Source organism: Zalophus californianus, chromosome 4, assembly GCF_009762305.2.
Source record: "Zalophus californianus isolate mZalCal1 chromosome 4, mZalCal1.pri.v2, whole genome shotgun sequence".
In the NCBI taxonomy this organism is placed as follows: Eukaryota; Metazoa; Chordata; class Mammalia; order Carnivora; family Otariidae; genus Zalophus; species Zalophus californianus.
The window spans coordinates 104,601,648-104,621,947 of NC_045598.1; the positions used below are offsets into that span (position 1 = coordinate 104,601,648).

The window sequence follows — 20,300 nt, forward strand, 5'->3', positions numbered from 1 at the left end:
ACTGTACTGTCTTCTGGTGGTCCAAAGGGCACTGGAATGGTATCAAAACACCTAACAGGGGCGCCTGGGTGGCTCAGTCGGTTAAAGGTCTGCCTTCAGCTCAGGTCATGATCCCAGGGTCCTGGGTTCGAGCCTCACATTGGGCTTCCTGCTCAACCAGGAGTCTGCTTCTCCCTCTTCCCCTCCCCTTGCTTGTGCATTCTCCCTCTCACTCGCTCTCTATCTCAAATAAATAAAATCTTAAAAAAACACCTAACAGAGTAGGCATTCAATAAAAGTTTGTTAATAAGCCTAATGATGTCCCAGTCTAGCTCTATTTTGGTACTTTGAACCTGGCTTAACTTATAAGACAAGTACGCGCTTGTGTACCTTTCTTTTTTTTTTTTTTTAAGATTTTATTTATTTGTCAGAGAGAGAGAACGCGCACTAGCACAATCAGTGGGGAGCGGCAGGCAGAGGGAGAAGCAGGCTCCCCGCTGAGCAAGGTGCCCTATGCGGGACGCTTGTGTAACCTTTCTTCTTTTGAGCCTTTCTCTACTGTTTTCCAGTAGCCACTAGATCTGAATTTTATGTGAATAACCACAGATGGATATGTAGATGTAACATATGAATAAAAGAAAATCTGTTTCCACAGTGAAGAAGAAATAAAGGAGATATTTCTACTAGGTCTCACTGGGAGGCAAAGGGATAGAAGTTGTCATAAAAGTCTTCAATTCAGGGCGCCTGGCTGGCTCAGTCCGTGGAGCTCCGGGCTCTTGATTTCAGGTGGTGGGTTCGAGCCCCACCTTGGGTGTGGAGATTGCTTAAGAACAAAAATCTTAAAAAAAAAAAAAAAAAAGTCTTCAATTCTAAAACCTGCAGGCGTTTCCCAACTCTCTGTTTAGTAATTTCACTTTATTTAGGGAAATGCCTGGGCAGATGATGTTATAGGAAACTCACGGTATGTTCATTTCGTTTCTTTTCCTTAGTTTTTAAGCAGATGAGGGGCGTGAAGCTGAATCTGTGTCCTTTGAGAAAACAGGAAGCGTGTTCAGGAAGCTTTGCCTATTTCTCTAATTTTCCTTCCAGAAAAAGAAATGGCTTAAATATCTATTACAGATTTGACAGGATTAGGGAATACGGAATCGCGCTGACCTTCTCAGAGACCAAAGGATGAGAAAACGAGGAACCTGTTTTGGGCAAATTTAAGGCAACGAATATCTTGCTTTGTCAGGTGTCGAATCCGGGCTGGAGGCGTGGGGAGTCTGGCGGGGGGCGTCGGGGAAGGGGGCGTGGAGAAGCCATCAAATGGAGCCAGGGAGAATGTTGCCATGGTTTCCAAGCAGTTTTTCTCCTTCCAGCCTGAATTTCTTCGCGCGGCGCGGGAGATGACGTCTTTCCGCTTCCGGCCGCGAGCTAGCTTTGTGGAGCTGGTTCCTGAGGGAGTTGGGTGAGGATCTGGGGCTGGGCACGGGGAAAGCAAAGTGGCTTTGGAGGGAGGGGAAGCTTGCGTGAGAAAGACTTCGTACCCAGCTCCCACCCCAAACCCTCCTGGGGCGGTGAGCGGTAACTGGAGTACCCTGTGGCGCGTCCGGATCCTCCCGTGCCCGGCCACGTACATCCCCGTGATGACGCCCTGCTACCGTCTCTTTTCTTCCCTATGCTAGGGTTGTATTGGCAAAGACAGCTAGGCAGTCTTGATTATGATTAGTGTATGATCTCTAGGATATGAAGAATTCCACGTGCCCCTGTGTCCCTTGTTCCTGGGGCCGTTGCTTTTCCAGACCCTGAGTAAGCCATGCGGTAGAGTGTGCATTCTGCTGTTTCTCTTTCTTACCTGGTCTCTATACTTTGCCTTTATCCATTATCCTTTAGGTCCTGCAGAGTGAAGATTTAAATCCCAAGGTCATGGCAAAACATCTGAAGTTCATTGCCAGGACTGTGATGGTACAGGAAGGGAACATAGAAGGTGCATACAGGACCCTAAACAGGTAACCAGAATCGTGCCTAGACAAGCTCTCTTGGGAAGTGCTTGGGTGGTTATTCTCTCCCATTGCCTGTCATAGATTGTTCTCAAACCTCCACCAGCCCAGGTATTCAGTCTCTTGAAACTTTTCAGCCCCTTAGTTTATTATCTTAAAAATGAAGTTTTTCCCCAAAACCTAACTGTATGGGGTTTGTAGATACAGAGCCTGAATTCTCTCCCCCAAGACTTAAGGAACCCAAAGGGAAAATAAAAATATAAAGTTGCTGGGAAGCAGGAATGTAGTACATGATAAATAGAGGGTCGAGGGAGGGATTGGTGTAGGGCAAGGCTAATGGAAAGATGAATTCAGATTTGGGATCTTGGAGAAGGAAGCAAGAGATGGAAAAGTGTATCAGGTTTAGAGGAAGGTTACAGCAAAAGCAAAAGCATAAAGGTGGAAATGAACTGGGAGTAGAAGACCTGTTTTGAAAGGTTTTGAATGCTAGACTAAGAGATGTAGAAGGGCTGTAATAAAGAATACCTTAACGTCATACGTTCTCAGGCCAATAGTTCTTTAGTCTTCCCTTATTATTGGTTGTAAGGATTTTGACTTTCTGGCTTGCTTCATCATTTTCTCTCCCCAGTGTGAAAGAAACAAATGCTTGTTGAGTTAAATTATCAAAGAATTGCATGAAAGAGATCTTAAGAGAATATATGAGCTGACCTTCTGCCTTAAGGCCAGTATGGTGGTAGCTTTATTACACAAGTAAGGGAAGCTTAGGACATGTAAATTATGTTTCTTGGATTACACAATTATTGAATGGTGGAAAGGAGCATAAAACACACCTTTCTACTACAGTGTTCTTTGCTTTTATGTCACTAGATTGTTTACTAGTTCCTCTGGAAATGTAGACACCTATGGCAGTCATTTTCCAGTTAAGAATCTTTATTTCATTGGGTTTATTAGTGGGGTTCTTGGGGGCTGAGAGGATAAATGAAGGAGAAACTACTTCTTAGCAAGGAGTTTTAGGTGTGGAGGCACCTGTGGATGGCAGAAGACCATAGTTAATGAGGACAAAGATGCTGTCAGAAGCTGTGTAATTGAGAAGCAGTTGCAAGCTCAAGATGAATTGTGTCTTTTAAGGATCTGGTCTTAGGTCATCCCCATTACCTCATTCAATGTCTGTGCATACCAGTCATATCCTTGCACAGAAGGTGTTCCCTAAAGATAATCAGTTAAGTACTATGTGGTAAGATACCCTATATCATTTTTTCTATCGCTGCTCATTCCCAACTCTTTCCTATTTCAGACCTAGTGGCGTGTCTGTGAGAGGGTCAAAATGTCTAATGACCTTTCTCTGTCCCTGTAAGCACAAAAAGAATGTCTTTATAGACAGTAGTGAATTAGCTAGTGAGATGAAATACTGACTTTGGGAAAAGGAAGTCTTGTAGATTTCTCCACCCTTTTTCAGATCTTTTCTTGTAAGTCTTTGTATGATTTTTTTTTTTTGGTGGATTTAGATGGGTCTGTTAGCCAGGGTGATTGAGATGTTTGTATTATTGAGGGATGTCAAAGGCCAGCTGTTACTTGATGGTAAAACAGATTTTCAAAGATTTAGCTTTAGCTCCCCTAACCTCCCCTGTTCCTAAAGTGCAAATAACACAAAAGCAAAAATTTGATTTTTAAGAAATGAGCTGCTTTGGCAAAGAATGAAAAAGATTATTTATTAAACCATTTCTTATATTTGTATCAAGAAGTAGCTACAACTTTAATACTTTTGACCAAAGCCATGGCTTGAATATAAGAGCGCAGAACTCCCTTCCCTGGGTGTCTGGGTGGCTCAGTCAGTTGAATGACCATCTCTTGATTTCAGCTCAGGTTATGATCTAAGTCTAAAAAAAAGAAGAGCACAGACCCTTAAGCAGACTGCCTGGTTCAGATAGATCTCTGCTCTGCCATTTATTAGCTTTATGATCTATGGTAAGGTACTTAATGTCTCTCTGCCTCAGTTTCTTCATCTGTAAAGTGGAACTAATAATAGTACCTGCCTCTTGGGGTTGATGTGAGGGTTAAATTAGTTAGTATGATTAAATTGCTTAGAATAGTGTTTGGCACATTGTACATTAGCTGTTATGATAAGTTGGAAGTCATTGTAAGGAAGTTTTTACCCTTTTGGTTTTGCTTGTGGGTGATTTATTTATTTATTTTGAATGGTTAAGTTTACTTTAGCTGTTTTTTCTCTATCTTCCTTGATCATTAGGTTATGCTCAAGGTGGGTGGCCTGGAGATGAAAAAATGAGAAAATTAAGCTTTATTTTTTTAGGACAATCCAGTTTGCTGCTAATACTGGAATGACTTTTTTTTTTTTAAGATTTTATTTATTTATTTGACACAGAGAGAGAGACAGCTAGAGAGGGAACATAAGCAGGGGGGAGCAGGAGAGGGAGAAGCAGGCTCCCGGCTGAGCAGAGAGCCCGATGCAGGGCTCGATCCTAGGACCCTGAGATCATGACCTGAGCCGAAGGCAGACGCTTAACGACTGAGCCACCCAGGCGCCCCTGGAATGACTTTTCTTATAGACAGTGATACTTTCCAACCAAGTCTCTTCTATTTAGCCTATTGCTACTCTCATTTTGAAATAATAGCATTTATTCCCTCTGTATGCTCTGCTCTTTCATCTCTATTTCTAGTTATAAAAATGTAAAACCTGAAAAACAAGATATTCCTAATTTCCTGCCTGAAGGAGTTGATCCTCTTTCCATTGATGTCAGACCTGAAGAAAACATTAGGCCTTCTACCTTCTGAGATACCTTTCTGATGTCTTTGTCTGGGATCATTCTAATTAACTTAGAACCAAACCTCTATATATCTGCATCTTCCAAAATCCAATATATTTTAATTTTAATCAACATTAGAGTTTTTCTTTTCCTGTTTTTTTTGTCTTTTTTTCATTTTATCTAAAAATCCTTCCTGATTCCAGATGCAAGTGGGTGGCAGGTGAAGGAAGAATAAATAAATGGCGGAAGATGAGGCATGTTTGGATTCTTTCTGCCATCTGGCCTGGCCTGGTACTACATCAGTTCTTGTTCTTAGGAATCTGTTTTCATATCCCTCTCTGTCTCTCTTTTTTTTCCTCTCTTTCTCTCTCTCTTTTTTTTTTTAATTCATTGCCATTGCATCTGTTCTAGGGCTAGCACCTCCACCCCTATTCAAGTTAAAATTGGTGCTCTGGGCAAATGCATCAAATTTACCCAGAGACTTTTGTCTCTGGATTATACCCTTGGCACACTGTCAAATATCCTAATTAAGAAACATGGCATTACTGGGGAGCCTGGGTGGCCTGGGTGGCTCATTCGGTTAACTGGCAGACTCTTGATTTTGGCTCAGGTTATGATCTTGGGGTTCTGAGATCAAGCCCCACGTCAGGCTCCTTGCTCATCGAAGAGTTGGCTTGAGGATTCTCTCTCCCTCTCCCTCTGCCCCTCCCTCCACTTCTGGTGTCTCTTTCCACCCCACCCCCCAAATAAATAGATAAATCTTTACAGAAGAAAGAAACATGGCATTACTTTTTCTTCATTTCAGGGATTAAAACACCAATTTAGGAATAGCTTTTGGAGAAAAATTATATAGTACTTAAAAAGGAAAGAATTTGATCAGAAAGAAGAGGAATGGTTGGAAAGAAAAATAGACGAAAAGATTCAAGTCCCAGAGACTCAGGGCCTCAGGTATGATGATGTATTTTTGGCTTCCTTATGAATTTAGAAAATTCATACTTTGTGGCTGGGATTATCTAGGAAAGCAGTGCAAGATGTGCATGTTGTTGGGGTGCTTGGTGGTCCAGTCGGTTAAGCACCTGCCTTCGGCTCAGGTCATGATCTCAGGGTCCTGGGATCGAGCCCCATGTCGGGCTCCCTGCTCAGCGGGGAGCCTGCTTCTCCCTCTGCTTCTGCCCCTCCACCCGGCTTCTCTCTCTCTCTCTCTCTCTCCTCTCAAATAAGTAAATAAAATCTTTGAAAAAAGAATTAAAAAAAAAAAAGAACGTGTTGTTGGAAGGTGCCAGGTTGGAACAAGTGTTACAGTAGTGATTTTAATAGTCTTTCGGGAGGATACTTATTTTGTCAATTGGCATTCAGTCTTTAGGAAGCTATATTTCTCTTCCTTTTAATCTTGGAGTATTAAATATATATGCTATAAATTGTATTTTAGCTTCAGGGGGAGAAAATGGACAAATATTTTACCCTTAGAAGGATTTTCTAGGCAAGGAGTTTAAGCATGAAAATGTGAGCCAGCTGGTTCTGGAGTATCCCAGTCTTCCTGTCAAACACAGTATTTTCTGATGTACTTTTCTTATTTTTCTCTGCTTTTTCTTAATGTCCTCTCTGGCCACCTTTTCTGTATTACACCTTTTCTGTATTCTGTATTCTGTATTCCACCCCAGGCTTCTCCTTATCTCTCCCAGCTTTCTGATGGTTGGTAGTTTAAAAATGAGTTGCATGTCCTGTGGTCTAATTACAACAGTAGGCAGGAGAGCAAATGAGATAAGAGGAAGGTGGTTAAAGCTTTGGCGTGTTTGGAGCACAAAGGCAGTCTTACAAAGGAAACGGCCTATGTGTCTGTCCAGTGAGACCACCACAAAATGTTTGTTGTATAACCAAGAGCCCTCATTCCTGCCCTCAGATAAGGAGATGGAGAGTGGGGGTTGCTAGGAAGCCCTGTATGATTGGCTGGCCCCCAAGCAAGGAAAGGCAAGCACACTAGAAGTGTGCCTGGTTGACCTCTTTTATTCCCGGTAGGCAAGCTTCTGGGCCCAGTGAGTCCTTGTGCATACACGTTATCCTGACGTAGGCTGGCTACACTGACATGTGAGTTTGCCACTTTCAACCTCCCCCAGCCTGGGTAGCTCAGCTCCTTTTACATAATCTGATGAATTTAACTAAAATTGGCAGCAGATTTCTCCTTCAGTGTTAGGTTGCCAAGTGCCCAAACTCCAAGCTGATTTGTTTACTCTAAAGCCCTTGGTCTGCTCGTCCTTGAACTACCTTTGGAAGCAGAAGCCTCATTAGTAACACCTCTCTGTTTACTTCATTAGTTCTACAAAGCTCTTTCTGCATCCTTTTTTATTAGAAGTATGTTGAGTAGATGCCTCTACTGTAGGGACTCTGGAGCTTTTGAAGGTAATCTGTACTTTTTTAGGATAACTAGAAAGAACTGGGTAAGGCTTAGGTAGTGTAGTTAGAACCATCCAGGGAACACCATTTAGCAACCCCATGGACCATGATCTTTTCATTCTTTCCCTTCCTCCATTCTTAGATCCTTCTTTTACTTTTTTCTTATCTTGCTTTTTTTGCCTGACCACACAGGCATTTACTTGGTAAGATGATCACTTTTTTTTTTTTAAGATTTTATTTATTTGAGATAAAGAGTGAGAAAGAGCACGAGCAGGGGGGCAGAGGGAGGAGCAGGATCCCCACTGAGCAGGGATCCCCGACATGGGGCTGGATCCCAGGACCCTGAGATCATGACCTGAGCCAAAGGCAGAGGCTTAATGGACTGAGCCACCCACGTGCCTGGTAAGGTGATCACTTCTGTTTCAAACCCTTTGAAACTCCAGTAGGATACCTGACTGAGTATATGTCTGAACTCCCTCTTCCTTTTGCAGTTTTCTTTCATCACACTTTTAAACTGCCTTTGTCAAAAATAAATAAACTGTCTTTTTTGTCATTCCAATAGGATTCTCTTCCTAGTGAAGTCATATCCAATGTCCCTGTTTTTTTTTAATGGTCTCTCTTCAAACCCAGTTTCCATGTCCTTTTTATATTATATATCCAATTTTTTTCTTTCAGAGACTTTTCTGTTGTTTCTCTAATGTACTAGACTAGTCCAAAATGTGGCCTTCATTAGACAGCAGCAAACAAGATCTAGACAAATTAAGGCTTAGATCTTTGGATCATTCCTTTCCCAACAGTGTGCCATGTCTTTTTGGCTCCCATCTTTTTTTTTTTTTTTTTAAGATTTTATTTATTTATTTGACAGAGAGAGACAGCGAGAGAGGGAACACAAGCAGAGGGAGTGGGAGAGGGAGAAGCAGGCTTCCAGCTGAGCCAGGAGCCCGATGTGGGGCTCAGTCCCAGGACCCTGGGATCATGACCTGAGCCGAAGGCAGACGCTTAACGACTGAGCCACCTAGGTGCCCCTCCCATCTTTTCATCTGGATTCTATTTCTAGCTCCATTTTGTGATCTTGGGCAGGTCATCCTCTCTGGACTTCTGTTTCCTACTCTGTAAAAAGATGACATTGCCTGCTTCTTTAATTTTATAGGATTGTATTAGGATCATGGATGTGAAAATGCTGTCTAAACTCTAATGTGCCATCTTAGGAAAGGTAATATTATTGAGACTTTCTGAGCTGTTATTCCCAAGAACTGTGTCTATTATAAAGCCGCTTAATCCCCTGAGCTGTGGACATGTGTCAGTCACCTAGAAGATTCATTTTTATGAATTCATTTTCAAAAATGAATACAAAAATAAATAATTTCTAACCGTAGAAAGCACACACCCCAATAAGGGAGATTTTATTTATTTATTTATTTGAAAGAGAGAATGTGAGCAGGGGGAGGGGCAGGAGGAGAGGGAGAAGACCCCAAGCAGACTCTGTGCTGAGTGCAGAGCCCGACGCAGGGCCCCATCCCAGGACCCTGAGACCGGAGCCAAAATCAAGAGTCGGATGCTTAACCGACTGACCCACTCAGGAGCCTCAGCAATCTATGTTTTAATGGGTTATCCAGGTGATGGCTGCAGGCTAAAGTTTGAGGACCACTGTGCTTTGGGAACAGAAGGAAGGAGTGATCACACTCTATTGTAATTCTTGTATAATTATCTTCTTTACTAGACTGCAAGGGTAGGGAACCATGTTTAAGCTTGTTTTCTGTCCTCAGCATTTAACACAATGTCTGGTACCAAGTTGGAATTCCAAAAACATTTATTGATTAAATGATCAGTTAGATGTTTATTTCTGTAGTCCAGGTATAAGATGATAAGGACCATAATTAGAGCTGTGGCCATAGGAAAGGAGAGAAGAAAGAGATCTAAGGTTATAGAATTCTCAGGTTATAGAATTTATAGGATACGGTAAGTGTGGATGTGGGAAGTAAAAGAGAAGGCCTAGTCCAGGAACATGCTGAGATTTTTAGCTTGAGTAATTGCTGATGTCATTAATAGTATAGAGGAGGAAAAATAGATTTTAGGAGGAGACAGTAACTTTGGTCTTTGTAAGGTTTTTTGTGTGTTTGTTTTTTAAATGTACAGAACTTTATTACTCAAAAATGCAAACCATCATCTGAGCTTTCAGTGAGTCATAATCACTGACCACGGATCATGGTCTTTGTAGGTTTTGAGGCAATTGGAAATAACAGTCTAGCTCTAAGGGAAGATTGGGACTAGAGATAAAAAGATTCAGGAGTCAACAGTATCTGTGTCAGTTCTCAGGTGGGGCTCTATATTAGAATTACCTGGGAGTCTTTTAAAACATTTCTAGTGCTTAATTCCATGCTAGACCACTTAAATCAGAATCTTTGAGGAACGGGGCCCAGGAATCAGTACTTTTTTTTTTTTCCTTAACATTTAATTATTTGAGAGAGAGTGTATGAGCGCAAGCCCATGAGGTCTACGCAAGTCAGGGGAGGCACAGAGGAAAGAATCTCCAAGCTGACTCCCGCTGAGCATGGAGCCTCCTGCGGGGCTTGATCCCAAGACCCTGAGATCATGATCCAAGCTGAAACCAAGAGTCAGCTGCTCAACCAACTGAGCTGTCCAGGCGCCCCAGGAATCAGTACTTTTAAAAACCTTTTAGGGGATGATTCCATTGTGCATTAGTGTTGAGGCTCACTGGTAAAGGTTAAGGAAGTCATGTAGAACCAGAAAGAAGGAGGTTTTTAGTCAGAATCTGGAGAGGAAATACCAACATTTAAGAGTAAAATAAGGAAGGGGGGGAATCGGAGGGGGAGACGAGCCATGAGAGACTATGGACTCTGAGAAACTGAGGGTTCTAGAGGGGAGGGGGTGGGGGGATGGGTTAGCCTGGTGATGGGTATTAAAGAGGGCACGTATTGAATGGAGCACTGGGTGTTATACGCCAACAATGAATCATGGAACACTACATCAAAAACTAATGATATAATGTATGGTGATTAACATAACAGTAAAATTTAAAAAATAAAATTTAAAAAAAAAAGAGTAAATTAAGAAATAAGGGTAGCAAAGGAGACCCTTTGTGGCCCAGGATACGGAGTCTATTTTAGTTTTTGGTGCCTTACTTCTCTATTGTAAGATTCTAGTGTTGGATCCACATGACTTCTGGACATGACTATGTTTCCAATAGAAGCTGAATTATCTGCTTCTCCTGCTTCTGGGAATTTGCAGCAATTCCCTTGCCCCCCATCTTCCTACCACTAACACCTAGACAAACCGATTTATACAAATAATGATTTTCTAGTAGCATTCTTGATATTAAACAGCAGCAGCCTGGGAGAGGATCCCATAGGACAGTGGTTCCCATGTCTATTCACATTTGTAATTTACCCAAAGCTCACATCTTTTCAAGTTCATGTTCAATCTATAGTTGTTATCTTGGGCTTTGTGGTATAACATAGCAGCAAGAAATAGGGCTTCCCACTGGGCAGAAGTAGCTGGTGGTTTCTTTTATTTTGATTTTCTTTTTCCTCTATCCCCCTTCTTCTACGTAACCTCCTTATCTCCAACTGTGTTTGTGACTTAACTTTTTACCTGTAATGAAAGAACAGGGTGAGCAGGAGAGGGCCCATGTAAACAATGCCAGAAATGGAGGGCAGCAGCAGATGCCTCTAGACCTCCTTAGGACCGACTGGTGATGGATTGAGAGGGAGTAACAAATTACAGATTGGAGCCAGAGTTCTCAGGAGCCTAGGCATTGAGTAGTTTATAAAAGAAGCTCCAGTGTCTGTGGAAGAACAAAGAGGTAAGTTTGAGTTAGATGTGTTATAAATCCAACAAGAGTACCCTATGACCCAGCAATTGCACTCCTAGGTATTTACCCAAAGGGTACAAAATATAGGTTCAAAGGGGTACGTGCACCCCAACGTTTATAGCAGCATAATCAACAATAGCCAGACTATGGAAAGAGCCCAAACATCCATAGACTGGTGAATGAATAAAGAAGATGTGGGGTGTGTGTGTGTGTGTGTTACTCAACCATCAAAAGAGTGAAATCTTGCCATTTGCAATGATGTGGATGGAGTATTATGCTAAGTGAAATAAGTCAGTCAGAGAAAGACAAATACCATATGATTTCACTCATGTGGAATTTAAGAAGCAAAACATATGAACATATGGGAAGGGAGAAAAAAAGAGAGAGAGGGAAGCAAACCATAAGAGACTTAACGATAGAGAACAAACTGAGGGTTGATGGAAGGAGGTGGGCAAGGAATGGGCTAAATCAGTGATGCGTATTAAGGAGCCCACTTGTGATGAGCACTGGGTGTTGTATGTAAGTGATGAATCATTAAATTCTACTCCTGAAACCAGTATTATACTATGTGTTAACTAACTAGAATTTCAATAAAAATTTGAAAAGAAAAAAATATATATCCAACAAGAGGAACTGCATTGCAAGGAATTGGATGGGCAGGAAAAAAAACAGATTGAGCTCAGTTTTATAGACCCTTAAAGAGTAAAATAAAACATGGTTTCTTCCTTCAGAGATTTTCAGTCTAATGAGGGAGACGTTTGTATAAATAACAGAATGAAGGAATGAAATAATCGCTAAGTAGGTCTACAGTAAAATAAATTATTTCCTCTAAGAAGATATTCTTTCTAGGGCACCTGGGTGACTCAGTTGGTTAAGCGACTGCCTTCAGCTCAGGTCATGATCCTGGAGTTCCTGGATCGAGTCCCGCATCGGGCTCCCTGCTCGGCAGGGAGTCTGCTTCTCTCTCTGACCCTCCCCCCTCTCATGTGCTCTCTCTCTCATTCTCTCTCTCTCTCAAATAAATAAAAACCTTTAAAGAAAAAAGGATATTCTTTCTAGAGAGGTGGCATCTAAGTTTGGCATCAAAAAGATGAGGAAAATTTTACTCAGAAGGTTGGCAACTGGAGGTGGGGGCTGCTTCCTCAACCTCATTCTAGGTTGAGGAAGCAGCATGAATAGAGACTTGGTATTAGAGTGTGTTCAGTAGTCAGCAAAGTAGTGTGGTTGGAGCGTGTGGTACATGGGGAAAATGATGGGTGAGGCTGTTACTTAATACTCCCATTTGTATCATTGGTGTGATGAAGGCCTCTTCTCTCCTTGTATTAAGTAGGTCCAGGGATATCTCAGGCCTACAGACGTCCCTCTCTCACTGTGTCAGTTGTGTCAGTTAAACTGTAGGGATGGGGTAGCATTTGTCACTAAGGACCAATTAGGAATCACCCCTAATGATTTGTTTTTCCTACTACAAATGACTCACCCCATCTGAAGATTCTGAAATGATCCCTTGGTTGAGAATCACTGCCATAAAGAGCCACTGTTCTTAAGGACTGTGTCACATCCCTCAGGTGTGCTGTGGGAGAATAAAGGTTGAAAATATGACCCTGACTGTGAACTCCCCAAGAGCAAGGACTGTGTCATTAATTGCTTTGTTATTTCCCACAAATTCCTATTTGGGGATTGCCTCTATAAGTAGGCAGTTAAAGCTATATAACCACCATTTCACATCATAATTTTTATAGACACCAGTTGTTTGGTCAGTTGACTTCTGGCCATCTGTGAAGTTGGAAAAGAATAATAATGAGCCCAGGTTTCTAACTTCATTGCCTGCCTTTATACAGAATCCTCACCATGGATGGGCTCATCGAGGACATTAAGCGACGGCGGTACTATGAAAAGCCTTGTTGCCAACGACGACGGGAAAGCTACGAAACCTGTCGGCGGATCTACAACATGGAAATGGCTCGCAAGATCAACTTCTTGATGCGAAAGAATCGGCCGGATCCATGGCAGGGCTGCTGAGGCCTGTGGATAGTAGGCCCAGTATGAAAATCCCTATCCAGCTGTCTCCTTTCTTTCTACAATCCCATTTTCTCTTACCTTTCTTATAATAAATTCAATCACATATGTGCAAGAAGGCCTGCATGTATAGAAGCAATCCCATAGTCAGCAGTGAACCCTCTCTTTTATTATGCGAAGGAGAAACTAACTCAAAAAGTAGTCTAGGAGTAGAATGGTGGTTGCCAAGGGCTGGTTGGGAATGGGGATTTAGTGTTTAATGGGTACAGAATTTCAGTTAAGGAAGCTGAAAAAGTTCTAGAGACAGATGGTGGTGATACTTGCACAACAATGTGAATGTACTTAGTGCCACTGAACTGTACACTTGCATGGTGAAAATGGCAAATTCCATGTATATTTAGCTATAATAAAATTTTTTTAAGTAGTCTAGGAGAGGTGAGGAACTTTTCTAAAATGTAGTGGAATGTATCTACCATTTCCTACTCAATTCTTAGGAAACCCAAAGCAAGGCATTATTGGAAGAGCATCTGTTGCTCTTTACTGAATTGTCCCCTCCTACCAACTGTTAGATAAAAGGAGAGGAGAGGAGGCATCTACGTATTTGGAATAAATTTTGCTACTGAAACACCCATCAACCAGACTAGAGTGCTGGAATCCTTATCCAGAGGGATCCTTTTTTTTTTTTTTTTAAGATTTTTTTTTTAATTTATTTGACAGAGACACAGCGAGAGAGGGAACACAAGCAGGGGGAGTGGGAGAGGGAGAAGCAGGCCTCCCTCTGAGCAGGGAGCCCGATGTGGAGCTCAATTCCAGGACTCTGGGATCATGACCCGAGCCGAAGGCAGGCACTTAACGACTGAGCCACCCCAGGTGCCCCTATCCCGAGGAATCCTTAAGACAAATCTAACATTCACTCCTGTTTTCTGTCTTTCCTTTAGTTTTCCTAAAGAAGGCTAATGAAGGGATAGTGGAGAAGAAAAAAAGCAGTAGGTGGATGGTAGAAAAGAAGGAATGGGCGAGTATTAAGAGATACAAGGGCACAGAGCCAAAAATATCTACAGCAGTGATTCTCAAAAGTGTGGTCTTCAGATCAGCAGTATCAACATCATTCAGTTAATTGGCTGAAATGCAAATTCTAGGACCTACTTTAGACTTTCTGAATTGGAAATTGGGAGTTAGAGCCCAGTAATCTATTTTTACAAGCCCTGCTGGTGATTCTGATGCCTGCTAACATTTGAGAACCCCCCTGCCCCATCCTACCCCGTTTCCAGGCAGAGGTCCCCACTATCACCCCTACTTCCGCTCAACAGGCATTCTTGGGTGTGTGATCTAGCCGCTCTGCTTCCTTTCCTGCGGTCTGTTTCCTTTGGCCTTGCTCCCCTGACAGCCACACTACTAGTATAAGGAGAGTTGGTGCCAGCCCCTGTAGGAGAACACAGTAGGTAGGTGGAGCGACTAGCCCCTCTCTCCTCACCCAGGCTCCGGCCCTCGGTATGAAGGAGGTAAACAGCGGACTGCCAAGCACCCTGTCTCTCCAGATTACTAGTGTTCAAACACTGCCCCCTTGTGGTATAGCTGCATGAAATCGATTTCTTGGTCTTAATTTCAGTCTTTTCAATTATTGTTTCTCCCTTTCACAATTATACTTACTGATTAGGCAGGCCTGCGTGAAGTTATGCTGGAATCACCATTCCTTGCCTTTCAGGGCTTGATCATCTTTCTTCCCCTCATCAGTAAAGCCCATGGTGAATAAAGCATATTATAGGGCACGGCATAGAAGTAGCTTAGAAATAGAAGATCTGGTCCTTGCGCTCCAGAAATTTACACTGTGGTTGGAGAAATTCTATATCCAGACTGATCAATTTTGTTACCTTTGTACAACCTCGTTTTCAAGTTAGACATTGATACTCTGAATCCCTTTCCAGTCTCTGATTTTGGTCTTTATCACTTTTGAGTGATTTTGAGCCATGGCATTGTTTCACCTCCTGCCAATTGCTGCTGCTGAAGAATAAAAGCCTGGCCTTTGCCAAAATGGTAGGATATGTTTGTGATAGGAGAGCCAGGCCTATTCCTTGGCAGTATTCCTCTGAGATTACAGTTGCTCTTGGGCTCCCTCCAAAATATCAAAGGGTGGCTTAAGATCTGGAATTTCCTTCATCTCTGAAATTATCCCCTGCTTGTTCTAGTCATTTTCCTGACCATTGCCCATGTCCCCCAGAGCAGTGAACAGTGATGGGTTTTAGCAGTTGGCCAGTTGAGAGGCTTCTTGTGTAAAGGGGGTAATTGTCTGGCTGCCTCAAGTCCGGTCAGTTTGTGCTGTTGTGGCCAGGAAAAAGACCTTCCACTCCCTGCTCTGAGAAGGTAGAAGGTACCTCATGGTCATATAATGAATAGGAATTTCCCTAATCCTTTTATCCCTGCCTTGAGTTCAAGAGAGGGGTGATTTGGTGTCTGACCCAGCTGCAGAGAGTCATAGATGTGGTACCTCCTATCCTGATCTTAGGCACCTGTGACATTTCTTAGATGTCCACTGGATTTCCTCGGACAGGTCCATTCCAATCATAATTTAAGGATCTTATAAGAATGTTTAGTGCTCTGGAAACAGTTACCCCTTTAAAATTGGGACTCTGTTGTGAAATTTGACATTGTACGTTAAAGTTTTCAAAAGTGCACGAAGTATGAAATGAGAATTTGCCTCTGTGTTAACTGAAAACATTAAAGAATAGTAACTCACTGAATACTAACAAGGTAAAGTAATAATGGAGTGATATGTTAAATGTAGATGTTTGAAGGGAGAGGAAAATATTGGGACTATGTACCAGTTATCTTACATATGTAGTTTTTTACTTAGATCTGGATTTAATCATGATCTTGGCAAATTGTTTAACATAATATCTAGTTTCCCCTGTAAAATAAGAATAATTGTATATAGGGGTTTGTGGTGAGGATTAAATGAGATCATGCATGTCAAATGCTCAGCATGGTTTCTGGCACATAGAACTTAATAAATGTTAGCGATAATCCCTCAGTTGTGCCAGACAGAAGCCTGATCATTGAGTCTTCCTCCACACTCAACCATCACTAGTATCCACTTGATCCCTGTCTTGAGGACTAAATGCCACAACCCGAGCCCCAGCTCCCTTCTGGATTACAACTCTTTTGGATTACAACAGTCACTTAACCATTTTGAATCAGTGTTGCCTGGCCTTCAATCCCTCCACCCTCACTTAGGTCAGAATGATTGTTCTAAAATGCAACCTTTTTTTTTTTTTTAAGATTTTATTTATTTGACAGAGAGAGACACAGTGAGAGAGGGAACACAAGCAGGGAGAGTGGGAGGGGGAGAAGCAGGCTTCCCGCGGAGCAGGGAGCTCGATGCGGGGCTCGATCCCAGGGTCCTGAGCTAAAAGCAGACGCTTAATGACTGAGCCACCCAGGCACCCCCTAAAATGCAACCTTGATCATTTCACTTTCCTGCTTAAGTAGGTAATTAGTTCCCATTGTTTTCAAGATAAAGTCCAAACTACTAGCATGGCATTTAAGGCCTTTCATGATTGAATTATTCTTTTCTGTCTGGCTACTTGTCCCCTCCAGTGTACTTCTGGGACATACTGTTTTCTCCCTCTGCCTGTATACCAGCTCTCAGTTTGGATGTTCTCAGAGATGACTTTCCTGTCTCTTTACCAACTTTTCTTCTTCTATTCACTTTTTTGTGTCTTGAATTTATCTTTTTCAGCTTAACTCTGTAATAGTAGTTTCTTTTTTTTAAGATTTATGTATTATTTATTTGACACAGAGCGAGAGAGCACGTGCGCACACGCAGAAGCAGGGGGAGCGGCAGGCAGAAGGAGAAGGAGAAGCAGACTCCCCGCTGAGCAGGGAGCTCGATGTGGGCCTCGATCCCAGGACCCTAGGATCATGACCTGAGCCGAAGGCAGATGCTTAACCGACTGAGCCACCCAGGCTCAGTAGTAGTTTATTTCTATATTTGTTGTGATATATTGCTTATTTGCCTTTCTCTCTCCATTAGATTTTCAGTTACCTGGAGGTTGGGTCTTTGTTGTTGGTTTTGTTTTGGTTTGGTTTTTTGAACCACTGTATTCCCAGTGCCTAGTATTATGCCCAGCATTTACATGCTCAATAAATGGGACACCTGGGTGGCTCAGTTGGTTGAACGTCTCACTCTTGGTTTTGGCTCAGGTCATGATCATCAGGTCTTGGGATCGAGCTCCATGCTTGGCGGGGCGCGTCTGCTTGAAATTCTCTTCCTCTGCCTCCTCCCCTCCACCCCAAATAAAGGAATCTTTAAAACAATAAATGCTCAAGAGACGCCTGGGTGGCTTATTCAGTTAAGCTTCTGCCTTTGGCTCAGGTCATGATCCCAGGGTCCTGGGATTGAGTCCCGCATGGGAGCCTGCTTCTCCCTCTGCATGCCACTCCCCCTGCTTGTGTTCTTTTTCTCTCTGACAAATAAATAAAATCTTTTTATAAATAAATAAAATCTTTTTTTATTTTTTCATTTTTTTTAAAGATTTTATTTATTCATTTGAGACACAGAGATACAGAGAGAGAGAGAGCAGGAGCAGGGGGAGAGGCAGAGGGAGAAGGAGAAGCAGGCTCCCCGCTGAGCAGGGAGTCCGGTGTGGGGCTCGATCACAGGACCCCGGGATCATGACCTGAGCTGAAGGCAGACGCTTAACCATCTGAGCCACCCAGGCGCCCCATAAAATCTTTTTTTAAAAATGCTCAATAAGGGGGCGCCTGGGTGGCTCAGTCATTAAGCGTCTGCCTTCGGCTCAGGTCACAATCCCGGGGTCCTGGGATCAAGCCCCGCATCGGAGAGCCTGCTTCTCCCTCTCCCACTCCCCCTGCTTGTGTTCCCTCTCTCGCTGTGTCTCTCTCTGTCAAATAAATAAAATCTTAAAAAGAAATGCTCAATAAGTATTTTTTTAAGGTTTTTTTTTAAGTCATCTCTACACCCAGTGTGGGGCTCAAAATTTAAAATCCCTAGATCAAGAGTCACATGCTGTACTGACTGAGCAGCCAGGAGCCCCTCAATATTTTTTTTTTAAAGATTTATTTATTTGACAGAGACACAGCAAGAGAGGGAACACAAGCAGGGGGAGTGGGAGAGGGAGAAGCAGGTTTCCTGCCAAGCAGGAAGCCCAATGCGGGGCTTGATCTCAGGATCCTGGGATCATGACCTGAGCCGAAGGCAGACACTTAACGACTGAGCCACCCAGGCGCCCCTCAATAAATATTTCTTGAAGGAACATATGACAGTAGCAATGATCAATTGAGTCTTACTATGTGCCTGGCACTGTACTAAATATTTCTTTATTGAAACAAAATATATATAACATGAAGTTTACCATTAAACCATTTTTAAGTGTACAATTTAGTGGCATGAAGTATTTGCACAATGTTGTGTAACTATCACAACTATTTCCAAAACTTTTTCATCACTCGAAACAAATTCAGTCATGATTAAGCAGTAATTCCCCCCAACTCTCCTCTCCTCCTTGGTAGCCTCTACTCTGTTTTCTCTATTTGTCTAATCTAGATACCTCATATATGTGCAATCATACAATATTTGTCCTTTTGTGTCTGGTTTATTTCACTTAGCATATTTTCAAAGTTTATCCATGTTGTAGCATGTATCAGAAGTCCATTCCTTTTAATGGCTGAATAATCCATTGTACATATGTACCACATTTTGCTTATCCATTCTTTTTTTAAAAGATTTTATTTTATTTTTTTAGAGATTTTATTTATTTGAGAGAGAGAAAGCACACGCATGAGCGGGGGTGGGGGAGGAGAGGAGCAGGAGAGGAAGAAGCAGGCTCCTCGCTGAGCAGCGAGCTGGATCCCAGGACTCCAAAGGCAGACACTTAACCAAGTGAGCCACCCAGGCGCCCTGTTTATCCATTCATCTGTCAATGGACACTTGGGTTGCTTCTACTTTTTAGTTATTTTGAATAATGGGTGTGAACATGGGTGTTCAAAGATCTCTTTGACACCCTGCTTTCAGTTCTTTTGGGTGTTTACCCAGAAGGAAAATTGCTGGATCCTATGCTAATTCTATTTTTAATTTTTTGAGAAACCACCATACTGTGTTCCATGCAGCTGCACCATTTTACATTTCCACTACCAGGGCACAGGGTTCCAATGTCTTCCCCCCCAATTTCTTTATATCCTAACCAACACTTGTTATTTTCTGGGGGGCAGGGGGTGTTTGTTTCTTTTTAGTATGCTCCACACCCAGCATGGAGCCCAACGTGGAGCTTGAACTCAGGACTCTGAGACCCAAGAGTCAGACGCTTAACTGACTGAGCCACCCAGGTGCCCCTGTTTTTTTTGTTTTGTTTTGTTTTGTTTTGTTTTGTTTTTGATAGTAGTCATTCTAATGGGTGTGAGGTGATATCTCCTTGTACAGTTTTTTTTTCCTTATGGGTTTTGATTTGCTTTTCTATGATGACTAATGATGTTGAGCATCTTTTCATGTGTTTATTGGCCATTTGTATATCTTTGCAGAAATGTGTATTCAAGTCCTTCACCCATTTTTGAATTGGGTTGGTTTTTGTAAGTTGTTGAATTATAGGAGTTCTTTATACACTCTGGGATATTAATCACTTATCAGATATATGACTCACAAATATTTTCTCCTGTAGATTGTCTTTTCACTCTCTTGATAGTGTCTTTTGATGCACAAAAGTTTTTAATTTTGATGAAGTCCAATTTATCTATTTTTTGTTCCTGTTAAATGTGTTTTTGGTACCATAGCCAAGAAATCACTGCCAAATTTGATGTCATGAAGATTTTCCCATGTTTTCTTCTACAAATTTTATAGTTGTTATCCTTAAGTTTAGGCCTTTTTGTGTTAATTTTTGTATATGATGTGCAGAAGGGGTCCAACTTTATGCATGTGGATACCCAGTTTTTTCTGCACCATTTGTCGAACAGACTGTCCTTTCCCTATTGGATAGTCTTGGCACCTTCATCAAAAATCAACTGGCCATATATGTGAGGTTTATTTATGTGCTCTCTATTCTGTTTTGTTGGTCTACATGGCTGTCCTTTATGCTGGTACCGCAGTTACTGTGTTTTATACATTGCATTTAATCCTCACAATAGTCTTTTGAAGTAGAGATTCTTATTTTATAACTGAGGAAACAACCTCAGAAAAGTTAATTACCTAAAGGAATCATAGCTAGTAACTGAGAGACTAAGGATTTAAAACCTATCCAATCCCAAGCGTTAGAAATAAAATCAGTTCCTAGAAAAACATTTCCCCCTGGGGAATTGAACCCAGACAGTTAAAAGCACTCAAACAGAATA

At 42.0% G+C, this 20,300-nt stretch overlaps 1 protein-coding gene across 1 annotated transcript; it reads left to right on the plus strand.

Annotated features, from left to right (window-relative positions):
- The first annotated feature begins 1,340 nt into the window (after positions 1–1,340).
- Positions 1,341–13,593, plus strand: MRPS21 (mitochondrial ribosomal protein S21). The gene is made up of 3 exons (XM_027579827.1): positions 1,341–1,429; positions 1,855–1,970; positions 12,785–13,593. Exons 2-3 carry the CDS (start codon positions 1,888–1,890, stop codon positions 12,963–12,965), a joined length of 264 nt encoding a protein of 87 aa, XP_027435628.1. The 5' UTR covers positions 1,341–1,429; positions 1,855–1,887; the 3' UTR covers positions 12,966–13,593.
- The last annotated feature ends 6,707 nt before the right edge of the window (positions 13,594–20,300 follow it).